This window comes from Gambusia affinis, linkage group LG13 (assembly GCF_019740435.1).
Source record: "Gambusia affinis linkage group LG13, SWU_Gaff_1.0, whole genome shotgun sequence".
In the NCBI taxonomy this organism is placed as follows: domain Eukaryota; kingdom Metazoa; phylum Chordata; class Actinopteri; order Cyprinodontiformes; family Poeciliidae; genus Gambusia; species Gambusia affinis.
This window is the reverse complement of record NC_057880.1, coordinates 7,827,982-7,853,999: the sequence shown is the minus strand read 5'-3', so window position 1 is coordinate 7,853,999 and position 26,018 is coordinate 7,827,982. Positions and strand designations below refer to the sequence as shown.

Sequence of the window (26,018 nt, the reverse complement as noted above, 5' to 3'; positions counted from 1 at the left end):
CTGATGAGAAAAAAATCTTTTGAAAGACATCACACTGGTGATACAAGGGATTTACAAACAATTCCTGGTTGGGGTGCTGTGGTGGTGCAGGGGTTAAACACAACCCATATAAGGAGGCCTTAGTCCTTGACGCGGCTGTCGCAGGTTCGATTCCTGGCCTGGTGACCTTTGTCCTTTGTCGTCCATCTCTGATTACCTACTTTCCTGTCTGAGCACTTTCAAATAAAGGCCACCAGAGACAAAAAAAGAAATGATAACTGATAGGTATTACTCAAACCTTCATAAAAAGACAACCACAGACAATGTCTTAGTTTTCAACCAAGTCTTTTGCAAAAGGAGAAAACATAGCAAACCACTTCTCCAAGGTGTTCACCATGCATTCTGACTCTGCATCAGAACAAGTCTTTTTATTACAGAACAGAGCAGGAATGGAATGTAAAGGTAATAACTCAAAGAAGATAGAGAAAGGTAACACAGGAACTAACACAGAGACCCTTTAAGGAGTATCCCTAGATTAGAGAGCAGCTGCAGCTTCAAGGTCTAAGGAAAAAGTTTTGTCTTTCACACAGTTTAACAGACTCTTCCTTTCTGGGGTGTGAATACTAAACCTATAAATGAAAAACAAACTAGTAAACCTACAAATGTAAGAATGATAACAATACATAATTATTCTAACAATAACCACTTCCACATTTATATATGTAAATATTTCCTTAAATCAAATACCTCTTCAATTTATCCAGACATTATTTGGACGCAGCTTCAAACTTGTCGTCGATCTGAGGAATGAGGCTTTACGGATGATCGCGTTTGTTTCCACAGTCTCACCCTCACATCCTTTGAAAATATGTCGGCGTGTGTGTCAGCAGACAGATATAGAAGCAATACTCAAACACGGTCTCACACACCCGCGCTCTGACCTTCGACCTCCAGTCGGGCTAAACGGGAGTTCACTGGGCTGTTCTGGATGGGAGGGGTCACGGCCAGACAATGGGGCCCCGGCTGCCTGGGTGCATCGGGGGTGACCTGGAAGCCCTCTGAGGGGGAAGACGACTTAATTCGGGAGCGTGACCCTGACATTCAAACTGTGTGTTATAGACGGCTTCATCTTGTTTTCTCTACTAAAACAATCTTCCATATTGGAAGCATTGTCGTGAGAAAATCGAAAAATTTGAACTTCATAAAACCTTCTGTGATGAGCCAGCTTCATAATTAACATTTATTGATTGATTCTCTGAAATAATTTCGCAGTATTTTTCCCGACGACTGTCATCACTTGCCTAATCTATGTTGGAGGTTTTGGTAGACTCTTTTCACCTCTTGTATGTTCTATCCCTATTATAGTTGCATTTCTTATCACAGCATCACCGTTTGTGTGTCATGGCAGCAGCTTTTTCATTCTTCTGGTAAACTGTTGCCCCCTGAATGACACTCTGTCCTTCCCTTGGCCTGTGGGTGTGTGTGTGTTTCTCAGCTGTTACCTCCACCCAACAAGCTCACTTCCTTGTTTTCCTTGCCACTCACTTTTCCTGTGAATTGATATGTTTGGCAAATTAACCCAAACAGAAACTACTCACCTCTTCAGTCAAATAAACGTCTGTCAGCCCTTAAAAGAACAATACATTTCCCTCATATACAAACACATCCTGTATTTTTATTTTTATTTTTTATTTTTTGGTTCCAATATGGAACACATAAATTAGTCTGTCAAGCTGCATTAATTATAGCTTTGACAGATTAAAGCGCCTTAATAAACACAACTCTGTGGAAGCTTTGGCAGAACAGAGGCGTTCTGGTGTGAGCGCTTTTCGTGCGTGACGGAGATCAGAGGATTTTCTAAGAGGAAAGGTGGAGACCGTAATGGGAGGGACGGAGTCCAGATTGCCACGCCACTATCCAGGTGGACGGATGTGCGGGATTATGTCAAATGTGCACCGGATTGTTGCATTTCAGTCAAATTACTCCCTCCTTATCTGTGACCGGAGGCACACACACACACACACAGACACAGATTTTATATTAGTTGCATAATGGCTTAAACTTGTCATTGTGGGCAGGCAGTTGCTCTGTTTATAATTATTGTGATTTTTGTTACGCTGCATCCTGTCCGCGGTCCCCAGTCTGTATCAACACCGTGGGGATTCTTCTGTTTAAAGGAGGAAACTCGAGTTTTCGGAATGTAAAGCAGAAATGATTGTTTTACTTTTAAGTTTCCATTTAAAGAACACAATGTGCAGTTCTGCTCATTTTCTTTATTGTACAAACTTTCCTTTTGAGACCCCACAGTCTTGTGAAAAAGCGAGGAAGCGATATGAGAAGTCTCATACAGATACTGTTTGTCAATTTGGAAAATTCTCAGAAATTCATGCAGCAAAATTCAACAATAAAAACAGAAGAACAAACTTTTAAAACAGGAAATAAATAAATAAATAAATAAAAATAAAATTCCCCCTTTCAAACCTTGTATATTTAACTATCTGCTGCACTTCAGAAAGAACATTGTTGAAGTTCTTGAAGTTATTCCAGAAATACGGATGAACACAAGCTGTCGGGAATGACGGGAATGTTGTGTCCGTACTTTTCCTTCAGTCAGAAATCTTTGTTGAGGGATTTACTGAAGAAGTTTAACTGTAATTGAATCACTTTATTTTGCGTAAGTGCATTTTCTATTCAAAGTGGGTGGAGCGGCCAAGGCGCCATTACTCTTTGCTCTCATAAAAAGGACTTTCAACTGTGTGATGGAAACGATTATCATTTGGATTTTACAGCTGAGGGTTCAGACTGTAATGCAGACAGATTTAATAGAATATTAAATGCTATAATAAAGATGCTCTACTTCTGTAATAATACGAATGAATTCTTTTGTTTCGAACAGATCAGGGCTATAAATTTGACTTCTTCCTCAACGCTGTTATTGTTTGCCGCTGAAATGTGTTTCTTTCAGCAAAGTTTTATTTCATAGTCGTATGACAGAAAACCTGTTGGTCTCTAAACTTAAGACAATTGGAGTTTAAAGCACAGATTTTTTTTTACTGTGACAGTTTAATCCTCACCTCTAAATCTGCATACTGTTTTCATGGGAATAATGGTATATATATATATGTCGACGATGGTATCTGTGCATACTGGGTGTTTCTTTTTTTGACCTTCTTTGTTCCTCTTAGCGCCTCGACACCGGGCTGAGCTGGCTGCTCGTTGAAAAACGGGCCGAGAGCATCTTACTCATGCAAATTGTTTTTCCTCTTCCCCCTCTCTGTGAATTTATTAGAAAACAAAGCAAAAAGGAGAAAGAAATAAAAAATAAATAGTCTGCGGCTTTATCGGCCCTGCCATCTGCAGAACTCATTCTGACCTGAGCCTCCATCTCCCTTTCAGTTTGTTTCTCGACCAGTACAGAGCCTGTCTGGTTGATGCCATAAGGAGATTACTGCGACCCAACGTAAGTATGCGTGTGTGTGCGTGTGTGTTCCTGTGTGTCTACTGTATATATCTGCTTATCCTCTCCTTCCTAACTCACCCCCCCCCACCCTTCTCTCAATAATAATTAGGCAACTCCCCCCTTACCCCGCCCAAACCCTACACACATTAATAAACTAACAGGGTTAATATCATGTAATACTTTAAGGCTTATTATGATCAACTTGAATGCGGCGCTCTGATCTCGGTCTTCCTCTTCCGTTCCATTCCCTTAATCATAAATCCAAGGCAACTTCTCCCTTTTGGCCCCGCGATAAGACCCCATGCTGTGACAGTCAAAGCAAATATGGGGCTGGGGGTGGAAGAGATAGGGTGGAGATTCAGTTCATCTGAGGGAAGACGGGGTTTGTTCAAGTACAGAGGCCAAAACGCCATCGGGGAGATCAGTTCAGGAAAATGCTACATGAAGCATGGAGATGTTAAGAAGAAGAAGAAGAAGGGAATAATGATACAAAGAAATTATACAGCTATTTGTTATTTATTATTAGGAAGGTTGTAAATATTTGTATTTTTTGTTGTTCAAACCAAATGAAACCTTAACCCTTATGCATGTTCTTATTAGCTTTTGAGATTTTTCCTAAGAAACAGGTTATTTTTTTTATTTTTATTAATTTAGATTGAATTAATTTCAAAGCTAAATCTGGCCGGCGTATGAAAACTCTCAGGCTAAACTTTAGCTCCGTTTAACAGAAACTACCATAAACGCAAAAGCGTCTGATTAGGTGTGATTCTTCGTGGCAATGCAGTCAGCTGAAATAAGAAACTCTATGTCAACTCTAATGGTTTGTTTGTTGATTTGAATGGGTTTTTTTTCTTTGTCTTTACATCTTTTGAATATAATTATAGTGTAAAAATTTGATCGCAAGGACTCAGGATTATGTTTTTAGAGTAAAATTGAATCCTAAACAGTTTCTCAATAAATTTGGATAACTTTAATAAGAGTTAAATTAAATCACCCCTTGGCAAAATAGACCCTCCAAAAATCAGGGATTGTTCATCGCTGATTTTCTGGCCTGATGATTCTGTCTCGCTCATGAGCTGCTAGCATGCCGTTGTGAGTTTATTCCACGTTGTACTTTATTTCTGTAGTCGTAGAACCACGTTTCTGTACGGCAGAGAGTTGGAAGCACATAAGGATGTATTTTAAATCATCAATCGACTCAGCAGGTGTGAGACACTCATCAAAGATGGCAGCTTTTCGCACCAAGAAAAAGTCGTGTAGAGAACTACGAAAGTAGGAAATGGTGAACAGATGAAATAACCAATCAGTCTTCTAAAGCTTCTCACATTAGCATAAAATAACTTCATCCGTCTTCTTCCTTTTTGTGTAAAGACCCTTATCTATGATCCCAAAAGATCTGAATACATACAGAATTCCCATGTTTGGTCTTAAATTAGCCGCTCGACTGAGGAAGTCAGCTGGCAAATCATATGTGAGAAAACGACAAAAACCCAAATAATCCAGGGAAACAGGAAATGGAGTTGAAAGGAATTTATTCCCAGACCTCCAGACTTCCCAACAAACTTATGGAAGCATTCTGCTCCTGAAACTTAACTTAATGTTTCGGTGAGCTTTCACAGCTTCTATTGAAAGGTTTTAAAGTTTCATGCAAATGTTCGGATGTTATTTGAGTAAGAAATCTGGTTGGTTACCTTTAACGATTCGTGTAGGCGTTAAATTTCAACCTGAATGTTGAAATGCGCCTTAGAGAAACGGTGCAGACACGAAGGCAGCGATAGAAGTAGTTTGCCTTCACGTCGCTGACGGGATAATGCCGTGGTTTTAAAGCTGAAAGCTGACAAATGACGGGCGCGACATCTGGCCGCTGCCGTACAGCTGTGCGTTAAGGCTCTTCGTGTCTCTGCCTTTAATCCGGCGGAGATAATTCGGGGGGCTAATATGATTTGAGTGTGGGCCATCAGACTGTTGCTGCCACAACAAGCTTTGGCAAATATTTAATAATTTGCTAAGCTGATTAAACAATTAACAAAGCAATTACTTCTCCCTTCTAATGGCACTAATTTGTTGTTTCTGACAAAGGTGGTCCATCCGTTGGGCTGTATCCTCTTATTCAGCTGATTAGAGATGGAAGGAATCTGTTTGTTTGCTTTTATCGCTTTTAGACAGAGAACAAAAAAAACGAGAGAGAAAAATAAGACAGAATCCGACTGGATATACAGATGAATTATCATCTGTCAAAGCAAGTGATCCTGCTGTTTTCAATGCCTTTTGTGTGCTTTTAACCCGTGATGTGTGATTGTGCGTTTCTTTGTGTGTTTATTGAATGTTTGAGGTTGTGTCAGCATCCGTCGTCGCTTCCTTTAATTGAGAGAGAGAGAGAGAGAGAGAGGGGAAAAAAAAGAAGAAAAACCAACATGAAATGAAACTGAAAGCTGAAGGATTACAAAGAAGCTTTGAACTTGTTACTAAGCTTCTGAGCGTTTGCAGAATTTCTGTGATGCACGTGTTCACGTACACTACTTTGATTTTACTATTCCTTCTTTCACTCTTTCTTTCTTTCTCCTACTCTTTCTTTCTCTGACTTATAGTTTTGTTTATTGTGCAACATGTAAGGCTTTAGGCATAAAAATTTTTTTTTAAAAAAAAGCTGCAATACATTGTGCGAATTACCCTACTTTTTCAACTCAACGTTCTAAATTATGAATTTTTTTTTTCACACTCAGGGCATGGCGTTGGTGTTTGCTCCTGGAAGAGGTGAAACTCTAACACTGTTTTGTCGGCTGGCCCAGCAGGCCGGTCTGTGCGTCTGCCAACACCAGCAGTACGACGCTCAGGTCTGGGATGTTCATCTAAAGGTAAGGAACCAAAGAAAACTGACTGAATCAAACCCCGCCATTATTGGCATTCCTTTGTGTAAATAACTTTAAAATAAATTCTTCTTCTATAGTTGGAGCATAAACTCAGACGGAAACATTTAGCATACTGGATTCGTCTGCTTTGCAGCGTAAAGAAATACTGTGATGCGACAGTTATCAGCTGCTGTAACGGTTCCTGTAAAATAAATGTAGCATTTATTTTACTTTATTAAGACGGTTTTAGTGTGGAGGAATTTCTAAGTTTTAGGATTGTTTTTACATCTTTCTTCCTTGATATTGTAATACAATAATATTGTATTATTAGCTGTGTTTCCATTACAAATGTTTGCAAATCTCTGTCGCTAATATCGAAAAGCACAACTTTGCAATTGCAGTGTTCCCACTAAATAGGAAATGAAATGAAAATCACATGTGAAGAATCTTGTTCACGGAACAAGTCATTCAAAATCATGGAAAATGACGGGTGTAAACAGTCACATAAAGTATATTTATAACTCAACCATGGCGCTAGCTAGCGCTCACCACATATCAGCCATCAGAGGAGACGTCTGCATTTTATTCAGGCTCTGGAGGGACAAACCCCTTATCCTAGGAAGCGTCCATGTATGTAGAGATTTTACAGAAGCGGTATGGATTGAACATGTTTGAATGACACAAAACGTTTTATGAACTGTGCGATGCTGTGAGAGCTCTGGTGGAGTCAGCTGTGCATTGTCCTGAAAAAAACCAACAAACCATCGTCCTCTTATCACTTCCTGTTGTCTTCTTTGTGGTTTTTGCCAGTAGTAACATCCAGCTGTTGATCACCACAAATCTGGAACAAACTTCCAGAAAACAGCTGAAATACTGAGTTCCTTTAAATCTAGACTAAAAACTCAGCTGCTCAGAGTAGCTTTTGAAACCTAATCATGAAACATTACATTTTGCACATCAGATTATTGATTAATGTTGTTGGCTGTCCATTCCATGACTTTGTAATTTTGTGTTTTTATGATGTGGAGCATTTGAAATGCCTTGTTCTGAAAGGTGCTATACAAATAAAATTTGATTGATTGAATCATGTGATGCAAAAACAGTGTTTATTTTGCAGTTTGTGAAATACATCCTTTTCGATATAGCTAAAAAAAAACACAACCTCTTCATCCTAAAGGGGTTTTTTTGTTTGATTGCCAAAATTGCCATATTCTCATTTAGCAAATTGTTGTCTTAATTTCAAATTGGGAATTTTATGCCAGTCAAGGTCAATGAAGCAATATTTCCTCCCTGCTTTCCCCTGAACAAATAGTCTGGAAGAAATTTGTTCTGGAATTATGAAATGTATTCATGAAAACTGTGGCCAACACCAAGTATAACTGCAAAAGAATGACCACCGAAGAATGAACATGATGTTCTACGTGCATTACTCTCTTCCTCAGTAAGACAGGTCGTTCAGGCTTTGGGTCAACAGAGTCAACACATACTGAGCCACTCATTTCTAAGTTGACTTTAGCTAAACAGGAGAACATGTCAATGCACCAAGGCCGGCAAGTGTGCGGTGACTTTTCAAAGTTAGGAAAGGTCTGTGAGGACATTTCTCTTCACACAAACCTGCTGATAGATATGTAGCCAAAGTTACAGTTTAAGTACAAGAAATAACTGGGACCATGATAAGTAAGGGATTGGACCTGGACTTATGTTGATAGCACCACATTCAGGAAGACGCTAAGAGAGAAATCTACCGTCCTTAATGTTAGAGAACTGAAGTAAATTGGTTTGGTGTGCGATTATGCTTCTGCAACAGGCTTTTTGCACATCTTTACCAGAGGATCCCATAAAACATGGTGAGCACTGTTAAGATTGATGAAGGAAAAACAGATGTTAGACGTTTTGCTTTTAAGGTAATTATCTTCCTTATACATATTGTCCAGGTTTGCAACTTAATGTTCTTTCTGTAAAGAAGCTCAAGATGTTTCCCCTCTAGGATTCTGGACTTATCAGAAACAAGAAGAAGCCTCAAGATTACACCCAAAGCCAGAGAGTTTTCTTTTAATCTCCTTTAAAACCCAACCTTGACAGACAGTAAAGGAACAAAAGCCACCGCTACTTGACAGAGGAACCAGGAACAGTTCAGGCCGAGCAAGGTGCACCTTTTTGAGACGCTTAGCCCGGAGGAAAATCAAGCTGCCTAAACTGGTCACCGTGAGAATCGAAGATGGAAGGGGAGAAAAAGAGAGCAACAAAGATAAAGGAGCTGCAGAAAGCCCATGAGTAGGCCGAGTTAAAAGAAGTGGTGTCCAGCTGTTAACTCCATTACACACACTGCCACAGAAGAACAGGACAGCGAGGAGTGGACTAAATTGGCGAACGCGTTCACCTACACTGGTGCGAGAATTGGACAGGCCGGCCATTAAAGTGGCTGTTAAAGTGGCTTAAACCTCAGCGAGGAAAATCTCTCCCTTTCTCCCCTCTATTTACTGTTCTTCTTTACCTCGCCAACTTTAGATGTTCTGGAAACACCTCACACATTTTAAGGTCCAAAATATTCCCTTCCTGCAGGCCTTAGGACTGGATCACAGTCAATATTTTATTCATACATTGAGTAATTTAATTTGCAGAATTGCGCTATACTTCTCCAATATAATGTAAAAAAAAAATCCAACAAATATCCTGTGGCTTAGTACTTTTGTCAGTTTTGTGATTTTATATGCTGACCCTCATTAGCTTATTTTTCACCTGCACTCATTTGACGTTACTAAAAACATTTTGCAAAAATTAAACAGTCAGTTATAATGAATCCCTGTAGCTGTCATTTTATCATTTGGCCGACAGTTTTAGTTTCTGCGTTTATAAGTGATGGACACCGCACCCGATCTGCGCGTAACTAGACAATCAATGTACTTTATGTGTGCAGCGTTTCATATTTCAGCTATAGATCCCAACTGGTGGGTTTTCAAAAGCAAAACATTTAGTTTTGGTTCTGTGTGAAACAATCTCCATTTGCTGTTTTGTGTGACGTCTAAATTTTAAAGCAAACTTTGAAGATGTAGGGTTAATGGAGTTTGGCAAAAGAGTACTAAAAAAGAAAAAAAAAGAAAAACATTAAACTGTTGCTGAAACATGCTTCTCGGTATACCTGATGTCTCCACTGCCTTTTATCATCCCTGATAGACTCAATTTGAAGAACATTGATAGGTCCAAAGATTTGAGTAGGTGAGACAAAATGCCAGGACGAGGGGATTTATTATATTTAATTTTTTTAAATTTATTGCATTAAACCAAGCTGAGTTGTGGGAACATTGCATTTAAATTTTGAAATTGAATATTTTTGTGCATCTTCTGTGTGAAAAGCAAAAAGTTGCACCTGCACACAGTGCTGTGTGGATATCAGGATACGCTGAAGTGCCCCCCCCCCCCCACCACCACATCTAAAGATGATTAAGCCTCCTATCTTCTGATGAACACTCTGAAAGAACCGCAACCTGTGTGTGTGTGTTTGTGTGTGAGTGTGCAAAAGGTGCCTGACTGACCACTCTAGACACCAAACCTCACACCAGCACACACTGTGAGCATAGAAGACTAAAGCTGTATCACGACACTACACAGACCAGACATCCCTCAGACAGCATGTTGGCTTGACATTATACACAAACACAAACCACAAGATGATATCACTGGGAAACATACACCACCACGTCTGTGCACACACTCGCGCGTGCACCCATCCCAATGAGCAGCTGCTGCTCATTTGCACAGCAGATTATCTTTTTTTTTTTTTTTTGTGTTGTGTTTTTTTTTTTTTTTTCCGGGACAGAAATCTAGTCTGGAAAAGAAAAAAAAACAACAACAAAAAAAACAAAAACGCATATCATAGTTGACAGCAAACCAAACTCTGGGGTTTTCAGTGACATGAAACATTCAAGGCAGGATTCTTACATTTCACATTGAATTCTTTCAGGAAGTATTTTTTCTTCGCTGTCGAGTTTTTCGCCTCTTTAAAATGTTGTTTTAGGGGCATTTTTATGGATAAAAACATCAAAATCAGATTTATAGATCAAAGGAAATGCTCAGAAAAGTTCCACAAATTTGGTTGGGGTAGTTTGTACATCAAAAGTAAAAGAGGCAACATAAAAAATACTGATATTTTAGTTAATCCTGGTTTTGATGGTTTCTCTGTTTTACAGATAAATCCAGGAGTTAAATATTTTGAATGGACTTTAGTTTTTATTTACACAGGAAGCAATGTTTCTTAAGATAAACATATGGTGTACTTTGTACCAAGTTTACGTTAGTCAAACTCTATGCATTTGGTTTTTTTTTGTTTTCTCAAATCAATAATAGGGACGTGGTCAATTTCTGATCGGCCATACTTTTGAAAATGTTATCTGTTTACGCTGCTTTGGATGACATTTTAAGATGTCGTCCCTTGTTAAAGGAGATTGTCTTATTTTTGCTAAGAAGTTGTGTATCGGAAATGGAGACATTCTCTATGGCGCTGCAATGGCTTTAAAACACATTTTGAACATGTTTATTTGAAAAGAAAATAACATTTTCCACTGTGTGTAACTTTTCTAAATAAAGTATATTTTGTCATTTTACTGCATTTTGGGGAAAATGAGAAAAAAAAATGCCAGTGAAGAAAATCAGTAATCTGTTGCTTCAGTGCAGCAGACATTTTACAGCGAAACAGCTGCGTGGTCTCATTGCTTTGGGAACACACCTGGAGGCTCATTATATAACTATGTAATCAGAAGTTATATTAACCTAATTTGTCTTCGTTTCACACAAAATAAAAAAGTTAGTGTCCAAAGATTTCAGTTTTAGAAATCATTAAAATAAGAGAAGTTTGTGTAATGAGTCTTGTCACATTCATTGATGTATGTTGTGACTTGTTTTAGTGCCGATGTTGCTGTATTTTTTGACATTGAAAGACAAATTGTCATCTCTCCGGAGATGAAATTGAAATGCTCTACGACTTCTCCCAGGTGTTCAGATGCTGCTTACTTGACGTCAAATTAAATAAGGTTCAGTTTCAAGCCCCTAGCATGCTGACGTGAGTAAAGCGTCATGATAACATGCTGTGAAATTATGCTATGTTATTGTTGGGCAATTGCTTCAATATTTGAGTCACAGTTTCATTGTTTTTGTAGCAGTGATTCAAATGTGGCAGAGCTGGCATTTATTGTCTTTTATTTTAAACAAACTTAGATATTTATAAGTTTGTTTACGATGGCCCATGGGTTGGTCTGACAAAGAAAAACTTACAGTTTTTCTTAATAATCATAATTAGTTGTTGAATAATATAAATTATCTTTTAATTTATATGTCCTTCTTTTTTTGTGAAATAATTTTATCAGTTCTTAGCTCTGATGACTGGAAAGGCGAGACTAAAAAGTCATATAGCTTTCGTTTGTGTTGGGAACAGTGTGTGGGTGTTTTAGCTGTTCTTGTCAAACCTTCTTCACTCAGCAATTTCACAAACACACACATTTTCACCATGCAACACAAACTCTCTCAGGACTTCCTACAGCAGGCAAGCAGGCGGACCAATGTGCGGAGGGAGTGTGTCTTAAGGTCTGGGTGTGTGTGTGTGTTGGATTGTGACTGTGAGACATGTGGTGGGACGGGCAGACAGGGCCGGCACGTTATCCTCTTATCCCCACTGTTGTGGAATAGAGAGGCAAGCAGCTGGAGGGACTGCAAGCAGCCTGATAATGCCAGCACTATTTTCTAAACCGCCATCTTAATCTTGTTACTCAAATGGTTGTGAAGAGAGTCATGAATTTTAATTTTTCCCAAACCGACACACACGCACACACACGTTTACATCGCTGTCTCTCACATGCATAAGTAGTATCCCCACTGTGTCTGTGTTCTCTGCTTTCCTTTTCTCTGCCTCCATGTTTTTCTCTCCCCATCAGCTGCCAGAGGACCCTCTTCCTCATCGTCCATTTCGCCAACATGTCTTCCTCGACCCTCTCCCTTCACCTTTCTCCCCTGTCCCTCCCTCCCTCGGCTCCTCTCTATCTTCCCATTTCCTACATCACGACCCACTTCTTGGTTTATTCAAGCCTGTCCTTCTATCCCTTCCTCTTCCCATCTTTCCATCCCTTATTCTCCGTTTCCTAATCCTGCTGAGAGACACCCCAGACACCCAGTTTATCCATCCCTCCCCTTGTCTCCACCTCTTTCCTCCTCCTTCTTCATCCTTTTCCACCTTGTTCACTTTTTTTTTTGTTCTTTTAGTCCACACAAGCAGGACAAAGAAGGGGGGAGCAGCAGGGAAATGTAGAGGCAGAATGAGAGGAGGCTGGGGTGAAAGTGGCAATAAAATAAATGGCTTGCACCTTGGAAAGGAGCGGGGTGGGGAGAAGAGTAGGGAGGGAGGCTGACGAGGTGGTGGTGAGGTGGCAGGTCGGGTAGAGAGCCGATTTAGCCAGCCACCCATGAAGCTGATTAGGTAGCCTGCGATCAGGAGGAACAGCTTTGCTTGTTAAACTTTTCACCTCTGTGAGCTCTCAGCCCTCACGGTGCAACCCCCCGGCCCCCAGCCTCTCCCTCTTTCTTTATCCCTCCATCCCCCCTTCCACCACTTCCTTCAACGCTGCGTCTGCTTTGGCCAACGTTGGCTCCAGTCCTCTTAGTGGACTCAGCAAAGGAGGACCGGCAGCTGCCCCCGGTACACCCAGACAGCTGGCTCTACCCTCCTTCCTCAGTTGTTTTACCGTCTCCCTGGAGGTCAGAGGTTCGACCGCCGGCCGCAGCCCGGACGGAAAGCAACACAAAAATGACATACATAAAGGGGCGGCTGCTAGCGAAATAAATGACAAAATAAAGGGACGAAGAAGAACGAGGGAGGAGACGATCCGAGCAGTGGGTTCGTATTTATCTAACGGGAGAGAAATTAGCGAAAAGGAGAGCGAGGTGAAGTGTTGTGGAGTGGAGGGAGGATTTCACACGTTCACAGCACCAGGTGATGGTGTTGCAGGACGTGTGACAGGAACTGAGGGAGAGAAGTGTCGAGGGAAAACCTGAAGCACAACCTCAGGTACTCATTTCAATCCCGAATGCTCCCCGTATTCTCAAAGAAATGTCAATGTCCACTTTGTCAAAATTTTAAAAGCTGACAGAAGGAGGCTTTTAATTCATTATTGTTTGTTTGACTTAATTTTGCAATTAAGTCAAACAAACAATAATGAACCACATAAAAAAAAAAAGCAACACTTAAATAAAATATCTAAAATTATACTAACACAGAGTAACACATAAAAAACGTTTTGTTATGGTAACAACCTATAAATATGTGTGTAGCTCTACCACCTCCACATCATAATTCAGGTCTGCAGGGGTTTTCCCATTGATTGTAATATTTTTTCTGTCTAGATTGTTGTCCTAATACCTGGATGAAAGCACATATTTAAAAATGTGTCAGAAAATTTCTATAACTCATTTGAGAGTCTCAGTTTCCCCCTTTAATACTGTCATAATCTTGCTCTCATTAACCCAGGATTATATTTAATCTTGTCTGTATGTGAAGTCTGATATAACCTGGTACCTTACTGAATATCTTTTAGGTAACATTAAACTACTTTGACTTAAATTTATTTTCATTGCTTCCTATTGTCTTTCCCACCAACCAGTGATCAGTAATCCTTAACGATTTCTGAAGTAATTTAGTAATTCAGACATAAAAAAGCTTTTAAAGTCAGTGTTGGAGGCGGTTTTCCAATCTGTCTAGCAAAAATTACTTTCAGATTCAGTTTTTTCTTTTTAACTACATTGGACTCTAGGCCTGTCAATTCCTCTTTTTGTCCCTCATTTGTCTACTTTGCCATGTAGTGAAATCTCAAAAGTACCCCCCACCCCTCCACACTGTCCACCAAAAAATAATAAAAAACACAGAAAAACCTTTAGGAACGTTGGAAAACAACCGAGGACTTTAAACAATTACAAAAAAGTCTGACTTCTCTCAAGAAAACTATGAAGAAATGAATAGTTAGACACTTCCCGTCTTTATGCCAGATCTTTATTCCATTAAGTTTCCTCCTCTGTGCCTTAATGGTGATGTTCTTGCAGAAGAGCAGCATGTTGTGGTGCCAGAAAACTTTGAGTTTTAGCCAAAAATAAATATCTAATTGAACACAGTGATTCTTCTCCGAAAGTCAAGCAAAACCCTCAGAACCGACACGTGCAAATATTTATCAAACCATTCATCTTAAACGGGATTCTCTTAAGCTTGTTTTTAGTTCTTAACCTCCAGATTTTCTCGTCCACGATGTTTCATGAAGGCTATGTTTTTGCACTCACTCCACGTTTTGCTAAAATGCTATTTCTCCCCCCCAGGCTGTGTTTTTCCTACATGTGCAGTGTCACGCTAAGATTTCTGCCGTGTTGTGTTCAGTCACTTCTTTCCCCTTCTTGTCCTTTTTCAGATGCTGAGAGAAGGAAAGCAGGCATACGATGAAAACATCCACTATCCTCTCCTCGTCACCCTGACCAAAGGACCTCAACCTGTTAATCAAGCTCAGTAAAATAGAATAAGGGAGCTCTTTGCTATACATAAACACTCCACACTGTTTGCATTTTCCTTTTTTTTTTTTATTTTCACCTCCAGCCATATTCCAAACAACTCCTCTCATTCCAGAAGACGGTCACTCAGCTGTTACAGCTTGCAGTTAGTCTGCTAGGTACAAAGTTTAGCCGTCCGTTATGGATTTATCGACTTTACGAGGGGTCTGTGATTCCTATGCATTCATTTGAAATTCCGCCTGCTTACGGTGAATTACGTGACAAGTTTTCTGTACATGTCAGGTATTCATTAGTGTTTTCCAGCTTGAACTAGTCACTGTTGACAAACGTCGCTCACTGTGTTCCCGCGCTCAGCGTGGAGGCCGGCTTCGACTCGCAGTGCGGAGCAATTGGCAGCTTCCTCAGTTTCCACCTTTAATTTCTCTTAAAACATCTCATTCAACCCAGTCAGGGGTCAGTACAAAGAACTTCATTTGCGTGTGCGTTACAGTTGTGCAGTGCATTAACACATCACGGCACTTTCAAATGAAAGAGCATCGGTTGCTGCAGGAGACACAGATTTTATATGATCTTTTTTTTTTTTTTTCCCCACTGTAATTTTGCTGCAATTATCACAAGTAATCTCCAGCATACACACTATTAATCCACTGTCGGTATTGCTTTACAGTTTGCTATAATGATGAAAGGAACAGCCTGATCTTAATTTGTTAACCGTCGTCTGTAATTTCCCTCTTCAGTTCCAGTTTGAGTTGCTAAAACGCAGCTGATTACTCTGATTTTACTGATGTGTGAATCTTCACACCTGGCTCATTGTGTCAAGTATCATTATTTTTGAAGAGGTGTGTGAGCTCACGCAGTACTGTTGTGCTAGTATATATTGACCCAATACTGTGGAATAGAAAATGATGTATTTTTGTGATTGTGTGTGTGAATTAGATATCGCCTTTTTTCAATCTTTTCCTAATGACGGTATTCCGTGCCGGCGAGCGCACCAAACCTATTTAGGTTTGGTTTAAGTGACATTTATTGGCACTCCTGGTAAAGACTTAAAAAAATAAAATTATGTGTAATTGAAGTAGTGTTATCTCAGACTGAAAATCTGTTTGAGTGTTTTAGTGGTGAAAAACACAAAGTTAATGTTCAATGTATTTTGTACAATATGATTTTTCTAATAGAACAGCGATTCATCTTCTCCTGTAATATTTTAGAGAGAGGAATCCTCGACGTTTTTATTCTATAGTCTCTTCAGGTTCCTTCTGCAGGATTTAAATCTCAAAGGAGATGACTGTGGAACCAGGTCATTTGTTAGACCAACTCTGTAGACTCTTGCAGACTTTTTCTTTCTATCTGCTTAAGAAAGTTTATAATCCCATGAATAATGTTCCCTTAGCATTTATTTGGAAGAAAAGCAGGCCGTCATAGCATTACAGACCCTCCATCATGACTAGCATTGAGCGCTAGAGGCTCACACATGTATCATCTGAACCCAAACGGCGTGAGGTCACATGGTTGCAGACCACCGCCAAGGTTCCCCTTCTGGATCGTCCATGTTGGTTTTACGAAACGGTCACAGAGGGAGCGCCACGCTTTTCTACAGACAGCCTACATGAACAACGATGTTGCAATTCCCATTCGGGAGTTTTTAGCCATTTAACTGTCGCATTATAGTATTTATTTAATGAAAAACAAGTGTACATGGGTCCTCAATGCGTCAGATAAATGTGCCTCAAAAGTATTAATGTCTCTTGCAGATACAAAAACCGTACAGTGGAAGCTAGGTGAATAGAAATAACATTTCTGTCTGATCGCATTTCTGCGTAAAACGCGAATGCGAAACACTTCTGACCCAATCGGCATGAATTTTGTTAAAGCTCACGATACTAACGTTTGACATGGTGTGATGGAAAAGATTGTGTTTCTGGCATCACTCTAAAAAGGAAAAGGAGTTTACCATGGAGACTCAGTGACCCGGACCTGTCATTGGTTGCTACAGTTTTGCTGGTGTTTTAGAGGCTTATTAAGCCTCCTTTGTCATCCTGCTCACTGTCTATAGTTATGCGGTCACGTCATATTTATATCACACGTAAATTAAACAGATCCCAGGCGATCTGCCCTTGACTCACGCTGAGGTTACAACAAACGACAAGATGGAGCTGGAAGACGTGAAACAAAAGCTAAAAACAGGAGAAGTTACACTGCTTACTTAAAAAATAGTAGTCTAAAAACAAAAGCAGAAACATTTGATTTAAAATGATATGTTGGGTTTAATTTGAGACACAACGCCTCTGGGCTCGAGCCGGGTCGGGTTGAATTTTTTAGGCCTGATCTAAAGTCTACTCTAAATTGATTTACTCAAAATAAAGGTTCGATTTTTCACAATTTTCACTGTGAGATGATGTAAATACATAATTAATAATAATGTGAATTTATTTGAAGCCTTCTTGCTCGTCTTTACCAGGTAGCAATAAACGTTGCTGGCGTGGCTCCTTTGAAAAAATAAGTAAATAGTAATACATAAAGTGTTTCTCCAGAGGACAAAGTATGCAATAAGTTAAATATGTCAGATTCATCCATGACACTTCTGTTACCATAGTGACTATTTTATGACCTGCGGCTGCCTTTGCAGAATGCCTGAATGTCCGGAAGTTTCCATAAAATCTGGAAACTTTAGTTGCTGGAGAACAATCATCAGGAGTATCAAACTCAAACTGGAACCAAATCCCATGTTGATTCTGAGTTTTATATATATATATATATATATATATATATATATATATATATATGTATATATATATATATATATATATATATATATATATATATATATATATATATATATATATATATATATATATATATATATATATGTATATATATATATATATATATATATATATATATATATATATATATATATATATATATATCTTAAAATCACAACCTTACAGATGCTTGCTTCTTCAGTTTATTCAATTGAAAAAACGCCACATTTTTATCTACCAACTGTTCTCAGGTGTTTTTGTCACAGATTGACTGGCTTCCTGTTTATTGCATCATCGGGAAAGCTGCAGGTATGAAGGCGTGTGTTGCGGCTAGCGACACGTTTAAACATTACACTGTGATCCATTGACCTACAGGACAGCCAAGAAGCTATGTAGGACTTCCCAGTGGCTGCTGTTTACATTTCACATAAGATAATCAGCCTCAGTATAAAAATAAAAAAAAAGGACATTATAAAAGCGGTGTCACTGTTTTGATGATTGAAATGTCACTGCAAAAACACGTGTCAAAGTTTTCGATCGCACTTTTTTTGTTTTTGCAGTGGGATTTGCTGTTTTTTGGTTTGTTCTTTTCTTAGAGTGTGAAACATGAACACCCTCCCTCCACTGTGACTGTACACAGATACAGCATCACTGTCTAATACAGCATGAACAGCTGACAAAGGTTTACAACATGCAGGCATGTGGTATGTTTCAGGTTGCGACGTCACACCACTCTCTGTGCCCACGAACTTTCACACTGTTACCAAACCATAAAAATAATCATTTCTTGAATAATCTTCTATACGTAAAGATGAATACAACGAGATTACCATGATTTGACCAGTGTTATTGTCACTTTAAAGTGTTTGGTATTAAACAAATCAGCATTATAGCCAGTAAACACTGTTTAAAAGTATAAATGAAAACTTTCAGCGTAATTTTTTTTTTGTCTGCATTCATTTCAGGCTGCAGGCACCATAAAAAAAAGTGTTTGTGATTACTGAAGAATGCACAATTAAAGCTAAATATTTTTTACAAAATTTGAGAAAAATTAAATAAGTTCTGAAACTATTTTTAGTAATCAGAAGTAATATCATATCTAATTATTTTCTAAATAATTAAACCAAATGCTCTTACTTACAAAGCAAATCATTTTGCTTTGTAGCACGAGATCAGTCCAGCTTAGGGTGGCCTCGGTCCTTGCAGTCCTAATTCTGTAGGAGATCTGACTAATTACAGTAAAATGAACTTGTCCAATCGTTTCTCTAAGTGGGCTTTGGAATCGTGACATTTTTCACTCACTGTGGGGACCGCCAGTCCGAGTCAGTCGATCTGAGCAATCGTGTTTTTACTGTGTCTGAGAAGGGCCTAGCTGCCCGGTTCGGAAGCTTTCGCTCCACTTTGTCAATTTTGCAGCAGTGCGACACATTGCACAAGTTCGCCTCTGAGTCGCCACGCCCGTGCCACTGAATTATTCGACGTGTCCCCGAGAAATCTGCGGCAGCCTGGCTTTAGCCGTAGCTCACGTCACAGCTGCAACAGCAGCAGCAAAGCTATCGATAATATCCATCTTGGATACGTTTATATGCCTTAGAAACGCATGGCTGATCTGCAACGGAAGAGTTCAACCTTTTAACTTCAGTCTGTGTATAGATGTAACTGATTGAACCGGACCACTGTCAACAAACTCAGCTGCGTTTTCTTCATCATGTGCATCAGCATCAATTTTAGCCACAACGAAAAACAGTGTTTGACTTAGTTAGAAAATGCATATCTCGTTTATTATTATTGAAACTCTTACTGAACGATCGACCAGCTCATACCTGACGTGTGTGAATTAGACGTTTGAATCTAGAATTTCATTTTTATTAGAGCAACAACTGCTCAGTTCAGTGTCCTGTTTATCATTTTGTGTGAATTTGAGGCCTCAAACAGACACAAAAAAAAAAAAAAAAGAAGTGAGGAGGGTTTGTAAGTCAAATAGATTTGACTCAGAGAAGAGGATGAGCTTTTTGCTTTGCTGTAATGAAAATCATTTGGATGTTCATGATTTTTCTGATCGAATAAAAAAAAAATTTTCTTCACTAAATCTGGACTTTTCTTTCTTCCTTTTAATTTCACACAAGATAATCAGCCTCAGTAAAAAAAGTTGTCACTACTTTATAAGATTAGGAAAGCAATTTATCATAATCTGCACAACAAATCTATATAAAATTATTGTGATGTACTTGTTTTCTCTCTCTCTTTAGGTTTCCTTTCTGTAAGTTAAACACAGATCAACGTAATAAAAAGTTTTCCTCAGACTTAAACTTTCTGCGGCGTGTGTTTCAAACACAATAGCATCCTCAGTGCTAAGCTTATTACACACACACGCATGCATACACGGATATCAGGGCCGGTGAACAACACCGCCCCCTTCATCCCCCTCTTTCGGAGGAAAATAGAGAGGGAGGAGAGGCAGTACACAGCAGCTAATCCTGCAGGCTCACTCTTCTGTTTATCTGTCAGAAGAAGGGAGGGAGAATTCATGCAAGGAGGAGGGGGAAACCAGTGAGGCCTCCTGATCTGTCTTTTGATATTTTAAAGAGGTCTGTTCTCTCCTCCCCAACATTGTGCTGAAGAGGCAGAGAGAAGAGATAGAAAAAGCTACAGACGGCGGCAAAGAGAGAAAGACAAAGGCTGAAAAAGACGAGGGGGCAGATCTGGAGAAGGGAGGAAAGATGCTACGAGGAAAGGTGCAAGAACGCCCGGGAGGGGGGGTAAAAAAAAAAAAAGGCAAAGCACAAGACAGCTGGAAGTGAGAGGAAACTGGGTCGAAACAGCGGGGAAAAGCTTCAGACGTAAAATAAAAATAAAATAAAATAATTGTTGACCGAGAGGCAGAGATTGACTGGCAGAGAGAATGATCGAACGGAAAAAAAGAGAGACAGAGTGCTCCCAGCTCGACACAAGGGCCCCATTAACTTGACCACTTGCCCTTTGCACACAAAGGCAGGACCGGCCCACTGCCCCTCCCACCCAATTATCCACGATTAGGCTCAGTGCACTGTGTCAAGATGGAGAGGGAAGGGACAGGGGAGAAAGGCGAGCACAGGGAGGAAAAAGAAAGAGACGGGGAGTGAGAGAGCGCCGAGAGGTGGAGGATGAGGATTATGCAATTAAGTTAAAGTTGCAGGTATTCTAACAGAGCAACCTTTGATGCAAGAGCCGTCGGAGAGGAGCTGGAACAGTTGGGGATCGATACAGAGCAGTGCTGCAGGATGAAAGAGAGAAAGAGTTTTTTTCATAGTTCACATTGTTTTATTTTGTGACTTGAATTAACATGTAGAGGTTGAGAATAATCTGAAAATGCAACCGACATAGGAGGCCACATCACAGCCCTGGATCCATTTTTGTTTCTGCTTCTCTTTTTTTTTTTTTTAGGTGTTGCCATTGTGTGTTCCTCCCGTTTTGTGTGTATCAGTGACTCTTTACCTGCTTTTGGGATAACAGCAAAGTAGATTTCATACCGTTTTCAAAGTTAACATGAAGTGAAACCCGCACATATCCAGATTTAAGCGCACCGGTGTCTAGTTCAAACATTGTTTCCACCCAAACTCCCCTGTGGTGCATTCAGAGCCCCAATATGCTCCCAACATTAAAAGGAACCAACACAATCTAACTAAATTAGTTTTAATTGTTCCTAAAACATTTGAGGAACTCTCACTATTTATCATATCTTTGGTAAAGGATCAGACATGCTCCTGAGCATTTTTACCATATTTGCTTTTAACCATATTCAGCGTTGAAGCAGCTCAACCGTGCAGGTTTGTTGTCTGTCGTTTGTGAGTTGGAGAAAACCTTCAGCCTACAACGGTTCTGGTGACTGTGCCCGAAGTAAACCATATATAAGCCATATGGATCCTGGCTTATGTCATAAAAATAAAACATCTTTCACGCTCTCCAATGTTTGGGATGCAATGTATATGTTGTGGTTGCAGAATTTGTGAATTATTGCCGAGCCTTTCCACCTCCCTAGCTGCCGTATTTTCGAGAAGAGTTTCCAAAAAAAAAAAAAAAAAAAAACTACAAAGATACGGCCAAGGTCGATGTTCTTACTCTGTGTAGCACTGAAACACAAAGTGGACACTTGTTTATTGAATAAAAGTAAAACATCTTTTTCTAAAGCCTGTGTTTGGGATACGTTGTGTATACTGTGGGTGAATTATTGCATATCACAGCTTTGTTCCACTGTTATTTCTACCTCCCAAGATGCTGTAATTTTTTAAAGGCACCAAATCACAGGGGGAGTTTTAAAAACATATGGAGGAGTTGAATGTTTTCATGTACGAGGAGGGGCACATAAAGAGTCCAGGTGATTTGAATTTGAGTCTGGCGTCTGAAGTGATGCTTTTCGTCGATCCTGTTCCAAACTAACTTGCCCTAATAAACATCCAGAGGAAATTCTGTTTTCACAACACAGAATAATGCTCAACCCTACAAAGCTACAACACGTAGTGATGATACCCACAAGTTTTATGATAGTACAAAGTAACATATAGGCACCTTCCTAAAATAATGGCCTAATTCAGATACAACGCCTCCTGCCTGGTTCTTGTTTTGGACTGAGATGACATTGACCAGGTCTTATTTGCTCTAAAACGATGGTCTCCAGGCCTCCATAGTGACGTAAAGACTCAATATCATATATATATATATATATATATATATATATATATATATATATATATATATATATATATATATATATATATATATATATATATATATATATACACACACACACACACGTATGTACTTAATATTTTGCGTGACAATACAATTTTTTGTATAGATCTTAAAACAATTAACATTTGTAAGGGAATGAATATTCTCAGCCTAAAACAAACCATTTTCTTTCAATTTTCCAATCACAACAGAAACTTTCAGGACTCCAAAAAAGAAATGGTTGACTTGGACAATAAGGAAACCGAGCTTCACCCTTCCATCTGTTTAAAGGATGTTTGTAATAGTAAGATGTGCTTTGTCAGACTATTTAAATAATAGCTGCCACTTTATGATACATAAATTTTGAAAGTGTTAAAACAGCAACAAACTCCAAAAACATTTGTGGCAACAACAAATAGAAAAGCTAAAATTCTTTCAACAAATGCTACGTCAATATTCTTTCCTGGATGAGTCATGATAGCCTATGTTGGACTACATCTTATCAGCTTAGTTGCTTTTAACAACATCCAGCTTTTTTTTTTTTTTTTTTGTTCTAGCCCCCAGAAAAAAAGCACAATGCAATGCCCAAAGTGTCAAGTTTCTGCAATTTAAAAGTGCTGGCTGGAAAACCTTGTTTCTTTCCTGAAGAATCTGACTCTTGTTGGTTTAACTGATCGCTGCAGCTGCAGAGATAATAGAAGCAACTGTTGCTCCGTCACACCAAACACAGTAAACAGCAAGGTAAACACAACAGCAAACGCAAGGAAACGCAAAAATCTGAACTGATTTAATTTCAAATCTTTACTCTTCGTGCTGAAAAGCAGAGGAGGCAGCGGGAGGCCGAATCCCATCAGTGACACATCATCTGGTTTCTACATCCGACAACCACAAAAACACAGCAACAAAGCCCACCTCGTGACACGGTGTACCTGCCCACACGGAGGCACACGCATGTATCATGATGCATAAAAAACAAACACAAAGAAAGGGGTAGGCTCCAGCATCCACACACACACTGTTCCAGTGACCGAGGGCTCAGCTGCAGTCCAGCTGCACTGTCATGTTGTGCCTGTTGATCGTCTGCAGCCGCCATTCCTGCTGAAGCTGCTGCTACCTCAAGTTTACTTTTGCTTACTTTCCTTCTAAACAGCTCTCCAAGAGGCTTTTACAGCCAGGTTCAAGAAGAGTCTGCATGACTTAGCCTCCTGTATTTTGAATTTTCATTCAGTCATTTGTGGTTTAAACACATAGCGAATATGAACAAACGTCTGAATTTTCACTCACAAAACCTTTTTGCTCTCCTTGCCCACTTGACGTCAAGAGCTGGAGTTTGTGTTTTAGACATACTGAAGAGTCGTTCTGAAAATACTTTCGTTTCTCATTGCAGATCATGCGTTTGTGACCTTCCAGGCTGCTGTTGTGATGTTAAACTCTCACAATAAACTGGAATCATGAAACTTGACCACCTTTCTTTCTTTCTTTCTAGTCAAACTGTTCATAAGTCGTCATGATGTTTGTTACGTCAAAATATTGATTTTTTTTTTAAATTATTATTATTTGTTACAATGGTTTGAAATGTCTGGAAAGAGCAAAACAATGCTAAATATTATTTGTTTTTGTTGAGATGCAATGCTGGGAGTAAAATCTTACAAATGTGAAGTTCTCCGATAAGGGAGGAAAAACTTTTGGTAGTTGGCTAAAATACCGGCACCGATACTGATACGCATTATTTAAGTAAGATATATTATCAAACATCTGACCTTTATATGTTTTGGGGATTTTTCATTGTAATTGTTCTGTTAAAACCTAAGGCAGAATTTAAATCAGATTTACAGGTGTCTTCAAAATACTTTGCCAACATACTTGCATAATAAATCAAAAATGTGTAGAAAAATGAAACAAATGTTGCGCATTGTGTTGTAAATAAAGTGCAAAAATGATAATTTGAGAGCAAATGAAAGCAAAAATCTTTTTCTACCGTAGCATTGAGAAACTGCATTACAAAATAAAATAAAAATTTCAGGAGGGAATCTGAAACTAAAGTTCCAATCTTATCATGCTAGCCATCGATCTGATGTTGATACTGACTTGGTATCGATAATATCGATATTTTGGACCTCTAGTGTTTTGAGCAGTGATTATTTCTCTCTGCATTGCTTTTGAATGTTTTCTTTCAACTTCTGTTTTTATCTTTTCATTCAAAAAATTTTGATCTACTTTTTGTTTTTCTTTACCAGTTCAGAGATGATCCAGAACAACAGTGCGGTGCCAGACGAAACGTGAGCTCAAACCATGTGAACGGAGCTTGTCCTTCCCTCCACCTCCACCAGCACCAGCACCACCACTCCGACCGTCGCTCAGAATCTCTGAAAACCTTTCAAGCCTTTTCCCCTCTTCTCTCTAACCTCAAGGCAATTTAGGGATGGCTTTTTAAATGATCCGCTCATTATCGGTAGCGGAGTCTCTTTTTCCAGCCCCGTCTGCTGGCTCTCCCGCTTCCTGTCCCCACTCTCTCCTCTTTACTCTGTTTTTAAGAGGGCTTTTTCTGCTTCTCCTCCCCACCTCCCTCTCCTCCCTTCAGAATGGCTTTTTGATCCGTTTGTTTGTGCTCATCGAGTGGAATGTAGCAAAGTCCCTGAGAGCATTTTTCCCCCCTCTTTTTTTATTTTTTTATTTATTTATTTAGAAAGCCATTGAGTTTAAGTTGATGTGGATGAGTGGGAGCTACCGCCGCCTCCCTCCCATGCGCGCGCAACACAAAACACATACTCACCTGACGCTGGCCTTGATGACTATAATGTGTTTCATTACAGGAGAAGGAATGGAGAAATGCGTGGAGGCGGAATTCTGCCGGAATCACACGCCGTCTGTAGAGGAAACGGTAAAAGATTCACATTTGATGTGTTTATCATAGTAAACCAAGAGAGAAAACGTCAGATGTAAACGCTGCTACCTAAACTGCGGGACTCATTTGTCCTCTCGCGGGCTTGGCTGGCCCTGTCGGCAGCTTTAAGTTATCCTCCTGTATCTGCTCAGCCTCTCCACCTTTAATACCCATTAAACCTCTCCATCTGGATATGCAGGAGGCCGAGTTCAGTCACCGACTTATTAGCTGAGTAACTGGAGGGAGTCGAGGTCACTCCGGAGGCTGGCCGCATGCATGCACGCACATGCAATTTCACAGCAATGCTTACACATGAGCTTATAGCGATGCGCCGCTAATTGAAGGGGTCTGCTCTGTTGACGAAAGCACTCAACTTATCGCTGATTAGGTCAGGCTGGGTGGAACCGGGAGGCGAACAGAGACGGAGGAGGAAAAAAGAAAACAAAAACAGGCTTTGGGACGTATAAGACGACACAAGTGGCTTGTCGGGTTGAGCGTCCTTCTGAAAAACGCCGGGGTGTTCTGTCAGATAGCCATACATGTCAGAATAGCATACATATGGTAAGAGCGCATGCGCATTCTGCAGGAGGTCCGCCATATTGAGAGGAGTCGTCAGCTTGTCATACGCGAGAAGAGACACAATAAAAAGTAACTAAATAAATTAAATTTAATGCTGCTGCAGCTGCAGTAAACTACAAAACACGTCCTAAAACACGCCCTGTTTAAATTCACGTCCCCCACTTCCTTAATATTTTTGGGTTGGATAACATGTCTGCTAACTTGGATAGCATGTCGTGTATGAAAACGCAATTTTTACCCACACTGAAACTGGGGCAAAACCAGTG

General features: G+C 39.6%; 1 protein-coding gene and 1 long non-coding RNA gene across 3 annotated transcripts in view; one reads left to right on the top strand and one right to left on the bottom strand.

Moving 5' to 3' along the window:
* Positions 1 to 17,551, top strand: part of camkmt (calmodulin-lysine N-methyltransferase) — a 110,045-nt gene extending 92,494 nt beyond the window's left edge. For both annotated transcript variants that reach the window (XM_044135581.1, XM_044135582.1), the window contains 3 exons: positions 3,376 to 3,439; positions 6,163 to 6,294; positions 14,724 to 17,551. In XM_044135581.1, coding sequence (XP_043991516.1) covers positions 3,376 to 3,439; positions 6,163 to 6,294; positions 14,724 to 14,822 — 295 coding nt within the window. In that variant the 3' untranslated portion in view covers positions 14,823 to 17,551. The remainder of the gene's footprint in view (positions 1 to 3,375; positions 3,440 to 6,162; positions 6,295 to 14,723) is intronic.
* The window catches only part of LOC122842067, a 28,247-nt gene extending 2,566 nt beyond the window's left edge, over positions 1 to 25,681 (bottom strand). Inside the window, exons 1-2 of the long non-coding RNA XR_006372471.1 lie at positions 25,243 to 25,681; positions 25,063 to 25,156 (exon numbers count right to left, since the gene is read on the bottom strand). This is a non-coding gene — a long non-coding RNA (uncharacterized LOC122842067). The remainder of the gene's footprint in view (positions 1 to 25,062; positions 25,157 to 25,242) is intronic.
* Between the last annotated feature and the right edge of the window lie 337 nt (positions 25,682 to 26,018).